The sequence below is a fragment of the Leptosomus discolor genome, chromosome 4 (genome assembly GCF_034619465.1).
Source record: "Leptosomus discolor isolate bLepDis1 chromosome 4, bLepDis1.hap2, whole genome shotgun sequence".
Classification (NCBI taxonomy): Eukaryota; Metazoa; Chordata; class Aves; order Leptosomiformes; family Leptosomidae; genus Leptosomus; species Leptosomus discolor.
The window spans coordinates 64,561,434-64,582,585 of record NC_141394.1 but is presented as its reverse complement, the minus strand read 5'-3'; the positions used below and the strand labels follow the sequence as shown (position 1 = coordinate 64,582,585).

At 38.6% G+C, this 21,152-nt stretch overlaps 1 protein-coding gene across 2 annotated transcripts in view; it reads right to left on the bottom strand.

Annotated features, from left to right (window-relative positions):
* Window positions 1-21,152, bottom strand: part of KCNIP4 (potassium voltage-gated channel interacting protein 4) — a 335,504-nt gene that overhangs the window by 220,611 nt on the left and 93,741 nt on the right. The window contains exon 1 of one of the 2 annotated variants that reach the window (XM_086463679.1): window positions 3,443-3,542. The exons of the other annotated variant lie outside the window; for it this stretch is intronic. Within the exon in view, the coding sequence (XP_086319805.1) occupies window positions 3,443-3,542 (100 nt within the window). Of the gene's footprint in view, window positions 1-3,442; window positions 3,543-21,152 lie in introns of those variants that run through there. 2 annotated transcript variants of the gene reach the window in all.

Below are 21,152 nucleotides of genomic sequence, written 5' to 3'. Positions count from 1 at the left end.
AAAACTTGCCATACAAGAAATTAAATTAATTTTAAATTTATACCTAGGTACATCTAGGAACAAAATTTCCTGATTCAGTATCAATACGTTACTCCTTACACCTGATACATTACTGTTCTAAAAAATCAGTAAAGTTTATTAAGGGGGACATAACCTAATTTATGAAGAGTCAAATATTTAACTTAGAGACAAAGTCTGTGCAATCCACAAGCCATGAGAGTGAATAAATCTATTCTGCTACATATCACTTTAGGAGCTGTCATACAATATTAAAAACATCTATTTGAAAATGCTTTTATAACAGTAAAACCACTCAGCAGTTAAAGTCATCTAGGCAAAACCACAGAAAGCATACTGTGATCTAAGTGAGTGCAATACATCATAAAATAATATTTAACCCAGAGATAAAGTCTCTGCAACCCACAACCTACAAAAGTGTATAAATCTATTCTGCTACTTATCACTTTAAGAGCTGTCATACAATATTAAAAACAAGTATGTGAAAACACTTCTCCTACAACAGAATCACTCAGCAGTTGAAAGCAACTGGGCAAAATCACAGAAAGCACACTGTTATCTGGGTGCGGTACATCAGAAAATAAGTGTAAGCAAGTATATATCATTTTTATTCTGATTTTTTAAAATTATTTTCATAAATAATGAAAATAATTGCATGCTATTATTATTAATCACGTAATTTGTACTGAAGAGTCTGAAGAAAGCAGAATATTATTTACACTTATGATAGTTATTATGACACTGAATAGAGGAAAATAGGATTTTGCGATTGATTTACATAAATTGTACCTGATTCTTCCAAATTAATATGGAAGTGGTTCACAAAGTTCAAAATCAGGACAACCCAGTGTAGGAAGGAAGATAAGTGAGCTTCAAGCTTTTGTTACCATGATACGGACTAACTCTGAAACCTACATCTCTACAAGCTTCAGCATGATTTAGAGTTCAGATGTAGCACCCAGCTTCGGGTGCACTGTGCTACAGATTATTACTGACTCTATGGATGATTTCCAGATAGATGAGTTTTATATGCCACAAACTATTCATTTGTATGAAACACACAAAAACATTTCACTGGGACATATTAATCTTTGAGAAAAAAATGAAGAAGAGATATAACCTATTCAAAACTAGACAACTTCAAACGTCCTTATAACAAACAACATTTCCAGAAAACTGAACCAACTTCCTGATGGTTTCTCTGGTTTCTGAGAAAAGCACAGGGATAGTCTGAGTACACCTGTAAAGTCCACTTTTTCTTAACATTCTACTTAAAAACATCTCTAACATTTGCACAATTTTATGATGCATGCACTTTTCATTCATGGGTAGAAATGAGTAGCCTTGATACTTATTAAAATCATGACAATTTTTTCAAGTCCCTAGTAAAAGTGTATAAATCTTTTTTTCTGTTTTAATCAGCTCAGTTCTTTAACACTCAAGTTTAAGAAAATAATGGGGAATAAATCTGCACTGTTCCTGAATTACAAGAAAAAAAAAATCATAATTCTGTGCAATTTAGCTAAGCCTTATTTTCATACATGATTGTTTATACCTGTTACTCGATTCCCATGTAATATGCCTTTTATCTCATTCACAGCAGTTGAACACCACAGAGGAATGGGTCATATATGTCTTCCTGCGGTTTTATCTAGCTGGCGTGCTGGAAATCTGTCCTGCACTAGGCAAGAAGAAACTTTAAGACTCCGTGCACACGCAGACTGACAGGTTTTTTGGCCAGTGAGGCTGACAAAACAGGCAGTTGTATGAGAAACTTATTTCTTACAGAAATCTTACAACCACTTACAGGCAGCTTCACTATATTTCTAATTGTCTTTCCATTATCAGCTTCCCCAGACATAAAATTAGGTACAGACAAGAACAACTAAATTTTGCCAGGGAACCCGACCAGATGTGGCAATCAGACGCGACAGAGCACACATGAACCTGCCAACCAACCTAAAAAGTAAATACGGCATTTTTTTCTAAATCTCTGCAGCCTCTAATGCTGGAGATAACTTTTATCACAACATTTCTCAAGTAGTTCGACATTTCTATTTACAACTGAACCCAAAACAAAAAGAAAAGCAGAAGTTTGTACATTTGAAGGGAATCCCTCCATTGTCATTTAAACTCAATATAATGCACTCTAATGGATACATAAATTCTTTATAAAAATGCATTTGATAACACATTTTTGTGAGTCCCTGCAGGGTTTTCAGATTCTGTAATCAATACTAGGAAGTCCACACAAGACAGCAACACAGACAGAGAAACAGCTGAGTGAACTTCCTTATTTAAAATCACTTGAAGAGAATACTGCGTTTCCTGAAAGGGTTACATAAACAGGATTACTTTAGACCTTTTCATAGGAGCAAATTTTACTTATATTCTTACGTGTCAACACATGAAACCACAATCTCTCAGTCAACAAAGTTCCCCTTTTCATAGCCGTAAGTATATACTTCATACCCAAATGCTAGCTTACAGGAAGATTTGAGAATACAACATTTCTTCAATATTTGAGAAACAGACCATTTCAGTCTGGAACCTAATAAAACACTGGGATGCAGTGAAAATCTTTACGTTATCAACCATGCTGCAACCAGTGGTTTTCTAGATTAACTCCTCATATGGACAAGAATAACAGAGCTTTTAGAAATAAGGTAAAAATAATCAATACTCCACCAGCTTTTACATATAAAAAGCACATTTAAAATAAAGTAAGCTCCTTATTTTCCATTTTTACTGCTTTATACAGAAACAATAGTGCTAAGAAGAAAGGAGGTGATCTGCCTAAGATAAATAAAGCATCAAGCAATCAAACTTGCACTTGATTGCCCTAAGTGATTGTTAAAGTTGCTTATTTTGAATCTGAGTACTGTAGTTCTTCCTCAAGCACATTTTAAAATTCTAACAGTAAATTAAATATTCAACAAGTTTTTAAATACTATAAAATGTACATATCTTGGTATTACAACAATCCCACTACACATGATGTTAAAATGAACAGATTACAAAATAATTTTGAATAGAGTACAAGACAATTTTAAGGCAATATAACTGAATTTGCTTGTTAACATCCTGAAATCTGCTTTGACCCCTCCTACTTTAAATTCACAGATTTAAAGCAGGAATAAGAGATTCGGATTTTAAGGCATTTATCTCTGTTTAACATGTAAGTTTATACTCGCAGTATTCAGGACACCAGTTTGTTGGGGGTTTTTTTTGGTTTTTTTTTTTTTTTCCTGCGAAGGAAAATCACCGCAACTTTAACATCAACCACACACAGGCACTGATGTGGAGGTCGCTCTCGGGGTGACTCCGGTAGTGCCTTACATCCCGCTCACCGGTGCCCCTTGCCTCGCCGCAAGAGAATAACCACAACAGATAAATGACAAGCCACTGAAAAGCGCTCCCTTACCTTCTAAACCTGCTTCAATCAGCCCAAACTGCTCCAACACTTTAACAAAAAGCACAATCACGATCAAAACTGCTATCATTTCAAGCCCTTCCAAGTTCATGGTGAGTTAGGTCATGGTCTGACCACCGCCACTGAGGAAAGCGCTCCTCTGCCTGGCTTTCTTTGCAAAGCCATTGAACTGGGCGCAGAAGGCTCCTGCGAGGGAAGGGGGCGAGCGGGAGGGGAGCGGCAGGGATTCAGCACATCCCAGCAGAGGCCAGGCGACGCAGGCGATCGGCTCCGGCCTGCCGGGACCACCCGCCGCCGGCACAGCCGGGCAGCCATGCGGCCGACCCCCCCCACCCCCCACCCCCGAGGAGATACCCCCCCACGACTCCCCCCCCCCCCCCCCGCGGTCCCCCGGGAAATGTCCCCGGGAAAAGCGCGGGGGCGGGGGCGCGGGCGGCACCGCTGGGCAGGAGCCGCGCGGCGCGGGCGGCGTCGGTGCGGGCAGCCGGTTGCCGGGGCAACGCGGGGACCGGGGCGCGGGGGGCGCGGGGGGCGCGGGGCGGCGGGAGGGAGCGCGGCGGCAGCGGCCGGAGGAGGGTTCGCGGGGACAGCGCTGCCCGCTGGGCAACACACGCCCACCGGCCGCCGGAGCGAGTGCCCCCTCACCGCGGGGAGCTGGGGCTTCCCCTGGGGGCTGGGGACCGGGATGGGGCGGGGTGCGACTTGCCAACTTCTCAGGTGGTTCCTCCGAGCGGGAAAATGCTGCCTCAGTACGGTGAGATACAGGCTGCTGCATGGGGCAAGCCATACAGAGCAGTGCATGAAGGATCCTTTTTCTTTTTGGTAATTAAAACAAAAAGCCAAATACGCTGCCTCAAATTCTTTAAGGCTTATGAAGTATGTGGGCTTATTTGGAAAGCAACAATTGAAAAGAACAGGTTGAGCAGGAGAAGGAAAAGCAAGCTCGCTGTTGTTGATGGCTTCTCACTTCAGTACTATTTGCTAAACAAAGTATTTTCCATGGAGAGTATTAGCAGTGAAATACATGAATACTGACCATAGGACTGAACTGGGTTCTTACACCACCAACAGCCACTGGCCCATCTACAACAGTTTGCAGTACCGGCATTGTCACATGCTGCGCACAACGCTGTTCATGGCCAAGGATTTACTCTTTAAATCCCTCAGTAATTTAGCATCTAAGAAGGAATTTACACTAGAAAAACAGTGCCTCTATTGCAGCAAAAATGAGCAGGGGAACAACTGCAACAATTGGTAGAGTACTGTCCCCCACACGGTTGGAATCAATTACTGCCAAGGGCTCAGTTTTCTTTTTTTTCCTTGGATAAGATTAAAGAAAAATTATGTCATGTGAGGATCAGAAGCAACTTCTAAGTCCCCCTGGTATACTTCCATTATGATGGGTGTTATCATTACTGAAAACAGTGGAATGGAGTGTGAGTAAGGGGGCTAACAGATGTGATAAAGGCACCTTTTTTCTACAGTGGATAGATAAATCCATATAGCTTAATGCTCACATGTCACTATGCTTTTTTTTTGCTGGGGATTGGACTCCCTGAAGCTGCTTAGACTTTTTCTGTCATAAAACCTGAGGTTTAACACTCCATCCTAAATATTGTATTTCTTTCATTTCTGCAGGCTGTTTTCCTTTGGGTATCTCTGCCTTTATTTGCTGCAAACTTTCTCCTTACATTCTTCTTTCATTTAATCTTTGTTCCAAACAAGGCTAAATATCTTTCCCTTCTAAGCCATCTTACCAATGGCTTTAAGGATAGTAGGTTCAGATCTCCTTCAATGTGGGACTAAAATGGGCTAATTTAGCAGCAGCAGCAATATAACACCTGCCATCTGTACGCCTTTACCCAAAAGGTTGATACAAGTTGTGTTTGAGTACATGCAACATCGCTACCTGAACTGACATACTCATTTTCGTTACCAGCTTTCATCAACATTGGTCTGCTGAAAATGTTAAAATGAAAACACTTTTTTTAAAACACCCAATATTTACTACTTTTGTGACAGTCATGCTTACTCAGAGCCGAGAGCAGGAAACTGCAAAGCAGAGCCTGTGGTGGCGGCGCTGCAAAGAAGGCGGCTGCCATTGCCCCCCAAACCTGGACCCCACAGCTGGCAGCGACTAGACAAATACGCACATGGGTATCCACTGGCTGGGATGTGTCTCCTCAAGTACAGGCAAAGTAAATAGTTTTTCCCAGAGGTGTAGGTCTCCTGCACCTATGGCTAATTCTTACTCTTCTTCCAAGGCACAGCAAAGCAGTACAGAAGAAAGGAAGGAATTAGTACTACTTCAGTTTGACAGACGGATGCCACAGCACAGTAAGAATAATAATCTCCAGGGAAGGTGAGGACTTTGCAAGAAAGCTGTGACTAAATTTAAGTTTCTCAAGTGCTGTGAACCAGCCATGAGAATCTCCCTCTTTTTTTTCTCCTTTTGTTATACATACAGGTAATCTAATATGCAGTTAAAGATACTTTCCCTCATTAGATCACTGCTTTTTAACAAAACTTTATAAAAGCTTACAAAAGATACTTCTTCTGTAGGAACACAAAATAGCGCAAAGCTATCTCTGATCCTCACACTCCTATCTGCTTAAAAATGGAGTTCACTGTTGACATGTATAGTTACAAACTGCATAATTATTTCTCTCTCCAAGTGCCTTGCCAAGCCAGTGACGTTTTCTTCATTGCCTTCCATTTAAAAAAAAGTGATCTTCATTTATTTATACAGTTTTATCAAAACATGACACGAATAATATTTGCAAACATTGAAACCCTATTTTCTCTCTTGACTAACTACCCAACCCTTAATATATTGTGGAGTTAAACTTGGAAAAGGTCTACGAGTATGAATGCAGGAAAAAAGAATGGGAGAAAAGAGATTAATGGATAAATTACCATGCCATATACGTGTTTTATACACAACAGCATGTAGCTGTGTTTTTCTTATGAGTAACTGCAGATAAAAGGTTTCAGCCCAGAAAGTGTATACAGGTGCTGTGTCCTTTTCATCAAGTATTTTGCAGGTTCTTAGTTTTTATCATGAAAGTACATATATTAAACTGAAGTCACTGGTTATATTTTGAGCTAGGGACATATCTAAATGGTCACTTCTCATTCTGTGATGGAGCTCTAAACCACAATACAGTGACTCTGCTTACATTACTACGACTAAGATCCTTGATACCATTAATCTTACTGCTATTGCTTAATGCTATATACCATGAAATGCTAAAAAAAGACCAAGATCAATTTGGACTGAAAAGTGATGAGTAGGTCTACAGATGGAGTCCCAGAAATAGTTTTATTTCTTCCTTACACTTCTTACGCACTTATATTCATCTGGATGCCATTAAGCTACTCTTCCGTTTTGATAATGGCTTCCATGAGGAGAACTACTATCCTCTGATATTCCTTACCACCTATTAAAATAGTTTATGGGAGCCTGGCCTGTGTAAGTCAAAATCAGTTGGATCTGTTTAAAAAGTTCAGATTAGTGATCTGAGCTAACCTTGGTGATTTTGCATAAAGCAAACTGGGATACACGCACACAAGGCTGCATTAACAGATTTGGGGAAGGTTATCGTTGGCGGGGGGTTAGTTAGTGGCAGAACTGGGTGCAAACAGGACGTCTATGCACAGCAAGAGAAAGCTGAAATGGAATAGCACCAGTGGGACTCCCATGTCATATATAAAGTCTGAGAACAGAACCTCTGATAGAAGCTACATTTCTTGATTTTGACTAAGAACAACCTACATAGTATTTTTAAGAGTGCATATGATGAGGGTAAAAATCATGCTGTAAAGCTACAGCAATCTAATGATTATTTTAGAAGTGATGTCCCTGCAACTTATTACGAAGACAAATAGCATTTTTCTCCTATCTTTAATAAGAACAGCTTTGAATAAATATTCCAACATCCAATAAAATCATTAAAATATTTACTCTGTGTAGCTATTTAAAAGAAATTTATATTTTTTAATCTTAAAAGAGGGTAAACTACTCTTTCTTTCTAAAGGAGAAAATGAGCCAGAAAATCTTGATGTATCATAAGTGCAAATACTTTATTATCTCAGCAGCTAACTGCTATTACCCTTTAGTTTCCCTCTTTCCCTCTTAAATTTACTACTAGCATAAGAAATTAAGAGAATCAAATAAAACATTCATGTTGGGTTTTTTTTTTAAAAAAAGAACACCTAGTAAATTTAGCTGATGAAATCACTGAGCAAAACCAGGAAAGTGATACAAACTTTTCTCTTTTAGTTTTAATATAGCCTTGTTTCTTAGTAAATAGTTAATGAATCCAAAGAAAAGATACAAAATGCTATGATGCATTAAGCCATTATAAAGTGTTAAATCTTACGATGGCCCACACCTCGCAACTTTCCTCTAGGCATTGAGCCAACGTGGCTTGACTTCCATAGGATCTTTCCCAGATTAAGCACTGGTAAAGAAAAGAGTACAGCAATCTGACATCACAACGCCTTATTTTTACCTTTCCATAGCTTTTATCTAAGTTTCCATTCTGAACTGTGTCCAATGTTTTTCACTTGTCACAACTCAAGGAGTTGACACAGTTCAGACATGATGATGCTTACATCATGTCAGAAGAAGCCTACTTCACAGTCCTGCCCAAGAAGTCATACTTTCGATACACATGATGACTCCCTGAACAGACTTTTCAGTCCCATGTCAGCAGGCAGCAATAATTTTATGGGCTTGCACGGAGGTTGTATCTCACCCAAATTGTCTCTGGTCATGGAAGGGGGACAAGATATAGTCATGAAGCAGAAGTTCTGGCTCTTCACACTTGGTGTATACTTAGAGCGTAACGCATAAATCCTGTGCTTTTACAGAGCTGATTAAAATAGAAAAAGTTATGTACTACAATATTCATAAGCAGGCTTTTCAAAGACTCTGACATAAAACATCCTCACCAGCCAGCTGAGATGTAGTCCCAGTTGAAAAGTACACCTAAAGATATGAATAATATCATAACATCACTCTTCAGAAGTTTTAGGTTGCTATAAATGCCAGAAGCAGCACAAAATCTGTTAATATGTCAGTTATTCTAAATAGTCTGAATAGTATGTGGGTATTCTGGAGCCCTTAAAATGAAATTATATTTCAAGTTTATCCTTTTCTATACAGTGAAACTGTGGCTCCCTGAATCTGGTAGTGTATATTCCTGGGAACTGATGCAGATATCATACTAACTGTGACCATGAACTGTATTTCATTAAATAGAATGAAATAAAAGACAGAAAATTTCTCATCACGTGGAAAAATACCATTCCAATAACTCCATCTTTACTGGAGGTCCTTAAACTTCATTAAAAAGCAAAAATCTTCAAAAAAGTTCAATGTCTTAAAAATGTCAGACAACTCTATTTTAAAACTCTTTGTGGAAACCAAAGCTGAAAAATACTTGGCTGTCGCAATTCCATAGATGAAGCTCATGATTTGTTTGTGCTACCTATTTATTAGCAAGGATTTTTCTCCTAAGAAACTTAATGATTTTTCAAGTGTTTGCACTTGAGGGAACATATTGATCATTTTCCAAACTACAGAGAAAGTCTTGTCAGATAGAATAACATAAGAGTTATTAACTGTCATTTGTGAAACTCCAATGCATCTTCAGCAATGGAGAACTAATGCAGCAAGCTGCATTTCAAATGTTGAGACAGTCACAGCATGTCAAGGGATGGTGTTCTATGATATTTGACTTAATTTTCTCTGAATGACACACAGCCTCAAACAGTTCATGTTCATGCCTCACAGAGCTGTGGGACACCACAGGTGGTAGCAAGCCTCCAGCAGCTTATTTCGCCATGCTTCATCAGGCCTGGTAGTACAACGGGACCCACACCTCCTTTACATTCAGTATTTTTTAAGAGACTGTGTTATTCTGCCAAGGTGTAAGTGTGTGCGCTAACGCTCATGACACAAGTAGTTTCACCGAAACTTTCCTACCTATGTCAGTCCTGCAGCCCTTTAACCTGGTTAACATGTCTTGCTTATCTCTCCCTTTATACTTTCAAATCTAGGGTATATCTAATGGCTTCAGTGCAACAGCTCTAAGATTCAGGGATTTTCCCTGTCAGAAAACCGAACTTTTAATTCAGACTTTTATGGCTTTGCTCCTCAACTATTGCGACCTTCTCTTTTCTGTCTTTGTCAAGTGCTGTCTTGCTCCTCTTTATCCACTCAGGATACTGCTGCAAAGAGCATCATTCTGGCTTATCACTCAACTATCTCAGCCTTCCCTTTACATTTCTAGTGGATCCAGTTCATCATATATAAAATATCTGCCATCACCTTCAAGGCCAGTCCTAAAATACTACGGCCATACCTAGTCATTGTTGACTTTCAGAAAATATTGAGCTGTTAACCCACTCAAGCAATAATGCTAGCCTTACTTGTTCGTAAGTTTGACTTTATTCATAAGAAATGTTGCTGGCTCTAATACAGCCCCTTAATATCCTGAAATACTACTACATCTGTTCTCCCTGTACTACAAAGTTTTTGTGATACACAGCATGTGGATGCTGACATTTTTGAACCCACAGCTACGGAGAGAGGGTGAGAATTTTATGACACAACACGGTAAAATTTTCATCCAGACAGCAAAGACAGAAAACATATCATGAATAATTAGAAATACATTCTGCTTTTTGCTACCTTTTTTTGCTGCATATTATTGGAAAACTGTCAAGCTTCCTGCACACCTAGCTGTGAACATTGTATTAGGTTAACTTTATCATAAATATAATTAGGAGACTTATCTACAGCCTCAAAATAAGGGACTGACAGAAGAGTTCCTCCTGTTCAGCTGATGCAGCATGTGGATGGTCGCCAGACTTTTCCTCCTAATCCCTTGTTGGTTCATTAGTAGCTCACTGCAGACAACAAGAGACTGTTATGCCAATCAACAGTAAAAAGTCACAGGAAAGCTTAGCTCACACAGCTATGGAAAACAGCTTGAGAGACTGATCAAGACAGCATCTTTTCTAGTTCTCCTTAAAAAAACCCAAATAACCACAAAACAAAACAGATCCAAAAAGGTACAGAAATCTGAAGCCAATGTCTACTGAACCTTACAGTCTGACTCAAGCACCAGTGTGCTGTTAGGGTGTGTTTCTAGTCAAAAGGGTGAGCTTCTACTTTGCCCAGAAGCTTTTATTAAGACAAATTACAGAACAAAAGAGTGACAAGTTCAATATTTTTTTTCAGACTGGTTATACAAAGCTAACATATACATAAAGGAAATAAAGCAAGCTGACAGATATACTCAGTTTCCAGCTCTACCCAATTAACCTACTTGGAGCACTGTGAAGGAGCCCAACAAGTTTCTCCCTATGGATTTGACAATGCCTTTTAATTTCTTTCCTGCAGACCTCTACCACTTATGAACCTGATACAAACATATTCATGTGCCCAAGAAAAGCTCGTTGTAGGTTCAAACATAAGTCTTAGTTTTACTGTGTTTTGTTTTGGTAGGAGGGGTGATGCTAAGTCATCTTATTACAGAAACTCACTGAAGGGTGCATTACGGTGCCTGAAGAATCAGGGGGATTGTACCACTTCTCTCAGAGTGAAAAAACATGTTCCAAATAACTTATACCAACTATACAGTCAATAGTAATGTTTATCTCATTGATACTCAATGATTGATAATGGTTGTTTTAAACCAGGCAGCAAGGATAGAGGGCCCTTTTAGGTGAACAACTGTGCAGGAACACACACTTAGGTGGGCAGCCTCAGCAGCCAGTCCTAACTACTTCAGTTGCATACGTGATCTTCACAGCATAGGTTTGAAGAACATTCATGCAACAGTCCAGGGAGCCTGACAGTCCATAAAGCACTGACAGCTGCTATTTAAATGAACAGAAGTTTTCTGTGCATTGAGCACCAAGACTTGGAGACTTTCAACATTGCTAAATTCAGCAAAGCTACTCTTAAATTAATAGGCAGGAAATTCTTCTTGTTATCTAAATTCTCTCTCCCTCTCCTGTCTTTATCCAATATAAATTCCTGTATTACCACTTCTGTCCTCCATGATTACACTTTTTGGTGTCTGGTGAATATTTTTCTTCATAAAGCAATCATCTGCATACAAAAAATAAGAGTCTTTTTCAACATATTACTAATTCTATTGGTTCTTTAGTCCTCATCACTCTATGCCTTTTAAAGCTGCTTTTATTTAAATTCAGATTTGCTTCACTAGAAAGATTAGGTCTTGACTTATACCTTCTTCACTTGGGTCTAGAAGGTGAACACGTTTCTGTGTGAGCTGGTAACCTTCCAAAATGGCATGGAAATTTCAGGAGCAAAGACAGACCCACTGGAGACACAAAGAGCAAACAAAACACTGAAATTCGTTTACATATTAATCTTTAAAAGTGTCAAAAGAGTGTTGTTCTTTCATGTTAATGTAAGAATTTCTAAAAGAGGCCAGATGATATTTGCTTTTGTTTTATACTCACTGGCAATATATGACGAAGAAAGCTCCGAATGTTCCAGGGAGTTCAGAAATGTAAAACAATATAAAATATGACATTTAATAAACCTCACTTGTCAAAACAAACAAAAAACAAGTGGGATGCCTGAAAAGCCTCACTATAGTTAAGTATTTCTTTATTTTCTGTTTCCTATTGCTTTCTCTGAATACCTCAGCAGTTTTTTGATTGGTGTTCAATCCCCATACTCTCTCCCACCATGAAAATGACACTAGGAGCTGTGCAAATTTGTTACTTCATTGTGGATAAAATAGACCAATAGGCAACCATAGCTCTGTTTGTGTAACTTACATGAGGGAGCAGAGGTAAGGGGTAGATGACTGTGAGAATGTGTCTGTTCCTCAGGAATAAAAAAGAACAAAGAATGAAAATAGCAAGCCAGAGTTACGGTAATTAAAAGGGAGACCAATAAAGAAGACAGCAGGCACAGGTAGATACGGTATGGTCAGTTCAGTTCTCTGAATGGCCCAGGTCTGCCATGTTTAAAGCACAAATTGTCATGAAACAAAGAAAGATCAAGCTTTTCCATGAGACTTTTTGCTATCGTTATTAGCACCACTAGCATTACAGTGTGTAAGGGAGCCTGCATTTTGCTCCTCATCTGTTGAAAACATAAAAGGGCCTACTCAAGTAGCCAGGTTGAGCACTGTAAGGACAGGCATCAGAGGATGTGTACATGAACGATGGCCCAGAAAAAAATTTCACCCAGCCGTCTGTCAGTTTACATCACAGACAAAATATTTATTTCCACAGGCTGTCAGGTGATTAAAATATTCTGCAGAGTAAAACAAACAACAACAATCAAAAGCTTCCCTTCACATGGAAGGACTTAAAAATATATTTGAAGCAAGTAGATTGTGTCTGTGCTCTCTGTCTGGAAAAGCACTAATGCTGAAATTGTGCTAGATAGGTTAAAATGAAAGTCATTTAAAGAGCTCCAGACCAATATTTCAAGATCACCTGCAAAAACAGTAACGTCTAATACTGACACAGCTAAAGAAACAGCAGTATGCAAGAAGGAAAACAGATTCTGAAACACTTTATTTTCCCCAAGCTGGTAACCAGACCGTTTTCAAATGGCATCCCAAGACTGCTACCTAGAAATTAATTTTAGAATGTAATTTAGATTCAGCCATGAATATAGCCTTAGCAGAGGACAGAAGAACCGTGAAATTAAATATATACATACCTATATATACAACATGTGAGTGGCTGGAGGTAACAGTAACATCTACGTTCTTCTTTGGCATTATCAACATCCTTCAAAAGCAAAATTCCTCCTTCATAACTTCAACCATTCTGGGTTTTTTTTCTCTCTGAGGAGTATCCCTCTGACACATTTGCAGTGTTTTGCGTCAGAAGAGTAAACCTGAGCTCTGTATTCAGAGCAAACAGCAGAGTCTGGCAGAGGGAGCCCACGGGAGCAGTGGTCATTGTCAGTAGAGAGCTCTTCCACAGAAAGGTAATGCAGCAGTACTGATGGCTGGAGCAGAGTCCACCACTTCTTTTCAGTCTTGATGCATATGAGGAAGGCAGCCCATAGGAAGATGGCAAGATAAGTTTGCTTCTGTTGCCCAATATCCACCTTCTCCACAATGCAGGCTCCACAGCTTCCACCGTGAAAGGATCCTGCAGAGCGGGGCTGTGGTACACATCCATCCAAACCCTACATAGGATCCCCACAGTATCCCATTGAATGTCTTCCACCTCCCAGCTATTTGCCTAGCCCCGTGGGCTTGACTATTTCTATGCTGGCAGAGTTTTGTGTGACTTAATTTTTTAAGCAGTATTTCCATCTCATTGCTTGCAGCACTTTTCATTTCAGTATGATTTTTCTTCATCTTCTCTGGCTGTTTTGTATCTTTGCACCATTTCCTGCTGACATTGTCAATCACTAACAGCATGCGTCTCTCTGTAGCTTCCTCTTTTGGACAAAATTCTCATTGTTCTCCATTGTCCCCAGCACTAATCACTTGAAATACGAACATCAATTTACAAGGAGAAAGTTTGCCTCTGCTTTTTCCAGGTTCTTCTTTCAACTGTTATTGCAGCAGAGACTACCTTGCAGTTGAGCCACAGATTACTGTATTTTGACAATTTAGTTGTGTGTCAAGTGACAGGGGTCTCAGACCAGTTCTTTACCCATGTCACACACTAACCACCTCTTCCTATCTGGTATCTCACTGTCAAACTGAAATATCAGGGTAACCTTTTCTACACTGACAAGCAGTGGATGGATCAGAAATATTGGTACAACAAGACAAAGCATCCTCTTTGAATTTATCAAAATAGAGAAGCATACATTCGCTCCTCAGTGAACAACATATTGGTATAAACTGCATGTGATGTTCTACCCATCCAATATTAGGATTCTATTCTACTGTCTATGCTCAACTATGGCTGTGTGTACTATCTTCAATACATTACCTATGACACCCTAGTAAACTTCTTTGCTGTGGATTTCCACCACGATCTTTTTGAGAGTTTGTCATTTCTACATAGGGACCTTCTCCGAATTTTCAAAAAACATACATGCAGATATAACATGTTGGTTTTGACTACAGGAAGAACTGAACTTCATTTCATGTTTTTTCACAGATCCACTTACACTGTATCCTTGCTAGGTGGTCTTACAACATGCTAGTTAAGTAAGGCTCTAGCAAGCAGAGGATAAAATGATACAAAAGAAAGCCCAGGATGTAGCATTTTTTGCTTAATAATAGGTTTAACCCAACTGCTAGCTTCTGTAAAAATAATGGAGTGCCTTGTTTTGATAAATGTAGGGAAAATACCAAAGAACTACTTGACAAACTATTCAGAGAGTACTCAGAATGACTTCTAAAACTATGCTATAGTCCCTATAACTGGTAAGCCATGAATCACAGGCAAAAGTCTGTGGAGTCTAGGAGTACGATTATATGTTCCTAAGCTAAATATTTATGTGTCAGCTCTAAAAGTATTAAGTCTGTGATTTCAGAATAATGCTGACCCTTCTTCTCAATGAGATGTTAATTAATATGCTTAGTAGTTGCTTGGTAATAGTGGCTTTGAAAAGTCACCAAAATTAGGCATTTCACAGCTTCTCATTTAAAAAAAAAATAAAATCAAGTGGACAGTAAAAGAACCAAACATTTGCCATATTACAACCTGATACTTAACTAGCTTTTGAGATGTTCCTATAATCAAAAAAGTTCTGCAGGCAAGGAAGGTTAGCAGACTGTCTGGGTTTTTTTTGTTTCATATGGGGACAATTTTCAATGATCCAGAATAAATTCAGAGACATTTTGAAAAACTGCACAATTTGCAGAGTCATTTCTCATTCTGATGACTCACATTGATGAAACTTGTTCTGTGCCTGAAGCTTGAAAACTGTCCTATTCCCAAATCACTATTTCATATTTTTGCAAAAGTCGTAGAAGTATCAAGTTAAAAGTTTAATATAGTAATTATCTGAAACCATAGCAATATTGTAGTGATGACCATCAGAGCTGCACCTAGCTCTGCTGAGAGTTAAATACATGTAGATCTTTCACTTCAAGATTCAAAAATGGGATCACTGAAGTTGAAGGAACCCTTAGAAAATATGGCCTATGCAAGACAACAATAAGAAAACAAAAATATTCCTTTGGGATAGAAGACTTAAAATATAGCTGGCAAAACAGAGTTCTGAGAGAAGCATGAACTAAAAATATTTTTCAAAGAATTCTGCACACTCAGAATTATAAAATTGTAGAATTTTCAGGACTCTCGGGAGTCCACCTAGTCCAGTTTCTTGCATTGTACTTTACTGACAGACATTTAAAAAAACATAAGAAGATTTAGCACCCAAACCACCCCTGCAAACTCTAGTACTTTATTACTCTCTAGAAGCTGACCGCGACCCCAACCCAGTGTCTCCCCTAGTCGCTTTTGCTGCTATTTGAGCCCATTTATTCTTGTCTTGGTCATACATCTCTGTAAAAATGTCCCTCACAGAAGCAGATCTGCTCTAAAAAAATGTAAACTGAAACTACTAGAATTCTTTGAAACAATCACTTAATTTTCATATGTCCTTTCATATGCACCCTACTTATGATGCTCTGGTGCATTTTTTGAAATCAGAAAACTGAATATCTAAAATGCTCTAGCTATTTTTAAAACAGTTTTTCAAAAAAGGAAAAAAAGAAAAGTTTTGGGGAATGCGTTTTTCGTAACATACAAATGTAGAATTTCAGAATCATCCAGAATAAATTCTAAATTATTCCACAGCTGTGGAAAACAACTCATCAAAACTGACTACTGACTACTTTGCTTTTCCATTGCATTCTTTCCTCTTTTTTTTGCTCTTTTCAGTTAAAAGCTTCCCTAGGCATTGACTGTGTTACTGTATACATTCACAAAATCATCCCAGGTGTATCATAATCCCAATGATAAATGTTAATAAAATGAAGCAAAACAGCTAAGCTTTCTATTTAAGTGGAACATGACTGAACTGAAAAGTCCAGAGGGAACATGCTTTCTCTTTTGTTTGGAAATCACTGAATACCACTGTTTCTACAAGCTCATTTGGCCCCTCAAATTCAGATCAGCTGCAGCCACCAAAATTATCTGAGGTATACAGTGTTTAATGGAGGTCAGCATGTACCCTTGGATACATATGAACATAGTATGATCACATTCACTGAAAAAAACCCAGCACATGGAGAATTGTGGTCTGTTTTTCCATTGCACTGGAAAAGAAAGCACTGCCAGAAATCCTGCAAATACAGAGAATGGTCACAACGATTTTGCATTTTGAACATTGCGTTAATTGAAAGACAAATCAAATTAGAGGTAGTCATAGAATTCCTGACTTGCTAAAACAATTACATATCTTGTATACATTCTCCATTCCAGAAAAGCCAGTGTCTGCTGTGTGAAATAAATCTAGCATTGATATGGCAGTTTTGGCTGGAGAGACCACTTAATCTGTAATATATGTTTAAGCCAGGACCCATTTCAGGGAGTTTTGATCAGAAATACATATTTCTGACCTCATGAACTCTTTTGGACAAATTCAGCATCCCAGCAGAGAAACTGCTTTGTACTGAAGGAGCTGCTGCCAAATATTCAACATATAAATTATGCTGCTCTTGAATGTGTTGATCTCTCGGCAGAGATGAGCCTTAAATAACTGTCTCATTGCATGTTAACAGTTTATGTGGCTGGATTTCAATACTGTGTAATTTACTGAACACTAGAGAGCTTTATTACAAGGTTCAGGATAAATGAAATGAAAATCATGTACAAATGAAGTAGGGGTCACCCAAGAGCAGAATTCAAAGAGATGCTGGAAAGCAGAATAGCATCTGTTACAGCATCCAAAATGATGAATGGATTTCCAGTGCACCTGTTTTCAGAAAATAAAATGGTTTGGCTGATGCTGGACTATATCTTGTTAAAGAAGAAGACGCCCAAAGAAATTGGGCTAAGAATCATTTGGACACACTTTTGCTTTAGTATAGACCCAATCCCATTTTGAGTTCCGAGACCGAATGGCATGAGATTTCACAGAGATCAAGGGAATAATATGCGAGATAATATCTCTCTGTCTTCTCCCAATTGAAGGAACTCACCTAAAAACAAACAAACGAGCAACCCCCCTATGCAATCTGTAACACAATCTGTGAGTAACAAGACCTACATAAACCAGTGGTCCCAAAGGTACTGGGCTCAATTTGCTATTGTTTTGTAATAATACAGTACTTTCCAGAAGTACAAATTGGGTGCAAAATTTTACCAGTTTAAAATTATACACTACATTTATTTAGTACTGGAGTACTAAATGGATTGCTTATATTTAGTATTTAACATAAGCATGCCAGCATAAGAAAGAAGGTGACCAGGGTCAGCTGAAAACTGCATAGCAAGACTTCCCTCTTTTTAAACATGATGCTTACAGTTTTAACTTCACGATTTATGTTTGACTTTACTAACCGAAAATGGAAGGTAAAGACAAAATAAGGTATTCTGTACATTTTCTCTCCAGCTGTGTTCTGGCCTTGCAGTACGTTGGCTGTGCTTTTGGACAGCATATGGTCACAAGAAACTTTTCTCTGTGGAGCACTCTTGTATTGCTGGAAGGTAGGGGACTGATTGTCTTCTTACAACTACTACATAATCCTGTGCAACTTGTTATTAACTTATGCAAGGGACATCTGGTTATTATGTCTACTTAGTAATTAATTTATGTCTTAACTTACACAGGGGACAGCTATGACTTCAAGCCTTCTCTCCCAGCCAGGGCACCATCACTGCACACACGGTGAACAGTGCTGTATGCAAATCGGCACTGTCACCAAACCAGGAAACCAGCAGGCTCGTGTCCTGTAGGGAGGGGACTCTGCTCCTCCCATGGGCAACACTGCTGACTGCCCCGGCTGTGCCTCATGGGTGTACACTGGAGTCCCTTATGCAGAATTACCAGAGTTGCATTGCCTTGCAACCAATATAATCATTCACACTTGCATCAAATGAAATTAAAATGCTGGTTATCAGAATTCTCTGCTCATATCAGCAGGAACTGTCATCCTAATTTTGGAGACCTGAGTCCAGCTTGTGGAACAAGGGGAGGAAGAGGACCATTTCCAGCTGCTAGCATCTGCATGGGTCAGCACAAGCCCTATTGGAAAGCCTGCTTGCCATAACTCCTTTTTCTGCAGAAACAGATAAGCAAGGAACATAGGCCTTTAGTCACTCTGAAAACAGGCACCTTGTATTTTGGATACCTGTAGTCAAATAAAAAGTTTATCTTATTAAAGAAAGATTCAGTCCTTTAAAAAAAAAAAAAAAAATCACAACCCACTTCCCAAAAGAACAAAAAATTACAAAAAAAATCCTTTGATTGAAACATAGTGCCTTATTTAGACTGGGCTTTTTAAATGCAGCAGATAATACCAAATAAAGGATATTCACAAACAAAATTCAGCTCTATATTTCTGCTTGCTTTAACACAGGCTGATGGAGTGCCTTAGAGTGCTGTTACATTTTTAAAAATAGAAGGTACATGAATAGGCATGCACCTCAGTTTTTAAGAGAAATGAGTCACAGCTCTCCAATTATATTTCTTTTCTATGCTCCTTTATTTTAAAATTTAAAAAAAGACCTTATTTGTACCTCCTATTGCATCCTTATCAAAATCCTTTGAACACAGTTAATCTCACTTCATGTGATCAAGATAACAGCAATAACAACGCTGTGAAAAGCAACAGACCTCATTGTTAATGTGGTTTATTGAAGAAGATAATGAGATCTGGTATTTTACCTTGAGAGGAATATTGACAAGTAGCACTTTACTCAGTAAATATTCTTGCCTGTAAGTTGGATTCTATGCAAAGGAAAATTCAATTTCTACTACGAATTCAACTTCACCGATGTATTCTTAGTGTATTCCAGAAACTGCTTCATTTCTGTATATATGCGTTTTTCCTATATTGTAACCAATAGTATATAAGACTTGACACCTTCACCAAAATCTCAAAGTATTTCTCAAAAGTGTTTTGCAGAAGTATTTGTTGCTCACCCTTAGAATGGGAAACAAACTAAGAGGTAATGAGCTGCTTTTCATGACACAGTTATAGAGCCAAAAGTATAACCTGCATATCCTGTTGTCCATCTTGGTATTCAGTCTGTCTGCTATAACAAAGCTTTAAGTATCTACAACACCACTCTAATTTTATTGTTGCAATTTCTGTAATCGCTTTGTGTTAGTCTGCTGTGAAAACTGAAAAAAGAGAAGGCAGAGTGCAGCTCTTGCTGTGAAAAAAATGTAATTTGGAAAACGCGGAAGCAGAATTTTACTTTATAAACTATAGGGTTAAGATTGGAAAGTCTCCAAATTTTTTTGAAATTTGTCATCTTAAAGATAAAGAGTTTCTTCATAAGAAGTCTCAGCTGTAATGGCTTAATCAACGGTTGAAACTCACAAACTCTTTAAAATCAAATGTGTGAAAAATATTCTGGCTGAAATGGCATAGGATGCTACATGACATAGAGTCTTCTGGTAATCCTGCAGCTAAAAATAATCAGGAATGCAAGAACTCAGCTTAGCACTGCTTTAGTTCCAACCTCTTCCCAAAGTGATATCTTGATCCAAGCATTGTGAGGAACAAGTGGAAGACATCCCAGAATGAAGGAGCTGAATCCACTGTCTGATTGTAATTAACTATCTCTCCTCATTTTGCATTAGTTGGGCTAGATAAAGCATTGGGAGTTTATATTCTGTGAATGAGAAACGGACATTTTAATAACACAATTTCTAACTTCATAGTAACAGCAGAATCCAAACCTCTTAGTTCATAGCTCTCCACTGATGTTGAATGTGAGAAAGGAAAGCCTGGAAGCACTTAGAAATAACAGGCTGATAAACTTAAATTCATGTGCACAGTCTATAGCTATAATGAGTTTTTATTTAAATTGCACATGCTATTGGAACATCTTCTGGCAAACGTGTAATATAAACCCATAAAATGTATACAACTAATAACAGAATCTCTGCATTTTACCATCCCCTAAAACTGACTTGTTACTCCACATATAGTGAGACCAGTGAGCTGGGACATGTCCTACCTGCTGGGACATGTCCTACCTGCCCGGCCTGTACTGCTTTTGATCTGCAGAGGTGCAGCAACTTCCATGGCAAGGAGAACCACTTGGACTTTGCACTGAACTGCCCACAGCACAATGACATGGGGCCTAGTGAGGACCAGCTGCCATAAAACTGACCTGAGCATGTCTGGTGGCCACATATCCAGATACCAGCTTGACTGGAGCTACATCTTTAAATGAGCTGTCCGATATTTAGCAGATACCAACGAATGGCTGTAACCTTCTTTTTCCATCCATGCTAAAACTTTCAGATTATCCATGGCACACTCTAAAGTCCGGGAGCTCCAAACAAATCCCAGATTTGTGAAATTGTATTCAGGCACAGACATACACCTTAAGTCATAGAATAAATAGATCTTGTGACAATGCATTCAACCCAGAGAAAGACAAGACCACTCTAGCAAGATCTGCTACAATGTTGTCATCCTTCACTTAAAATGATGGCATTGATTCCCATGAGGAGCAGTTATAACCCTACAAATGTAAACCATTCAAACAGAATGCATACTTCTTTTGTAGGTTCAAATCAAAGTGGAGC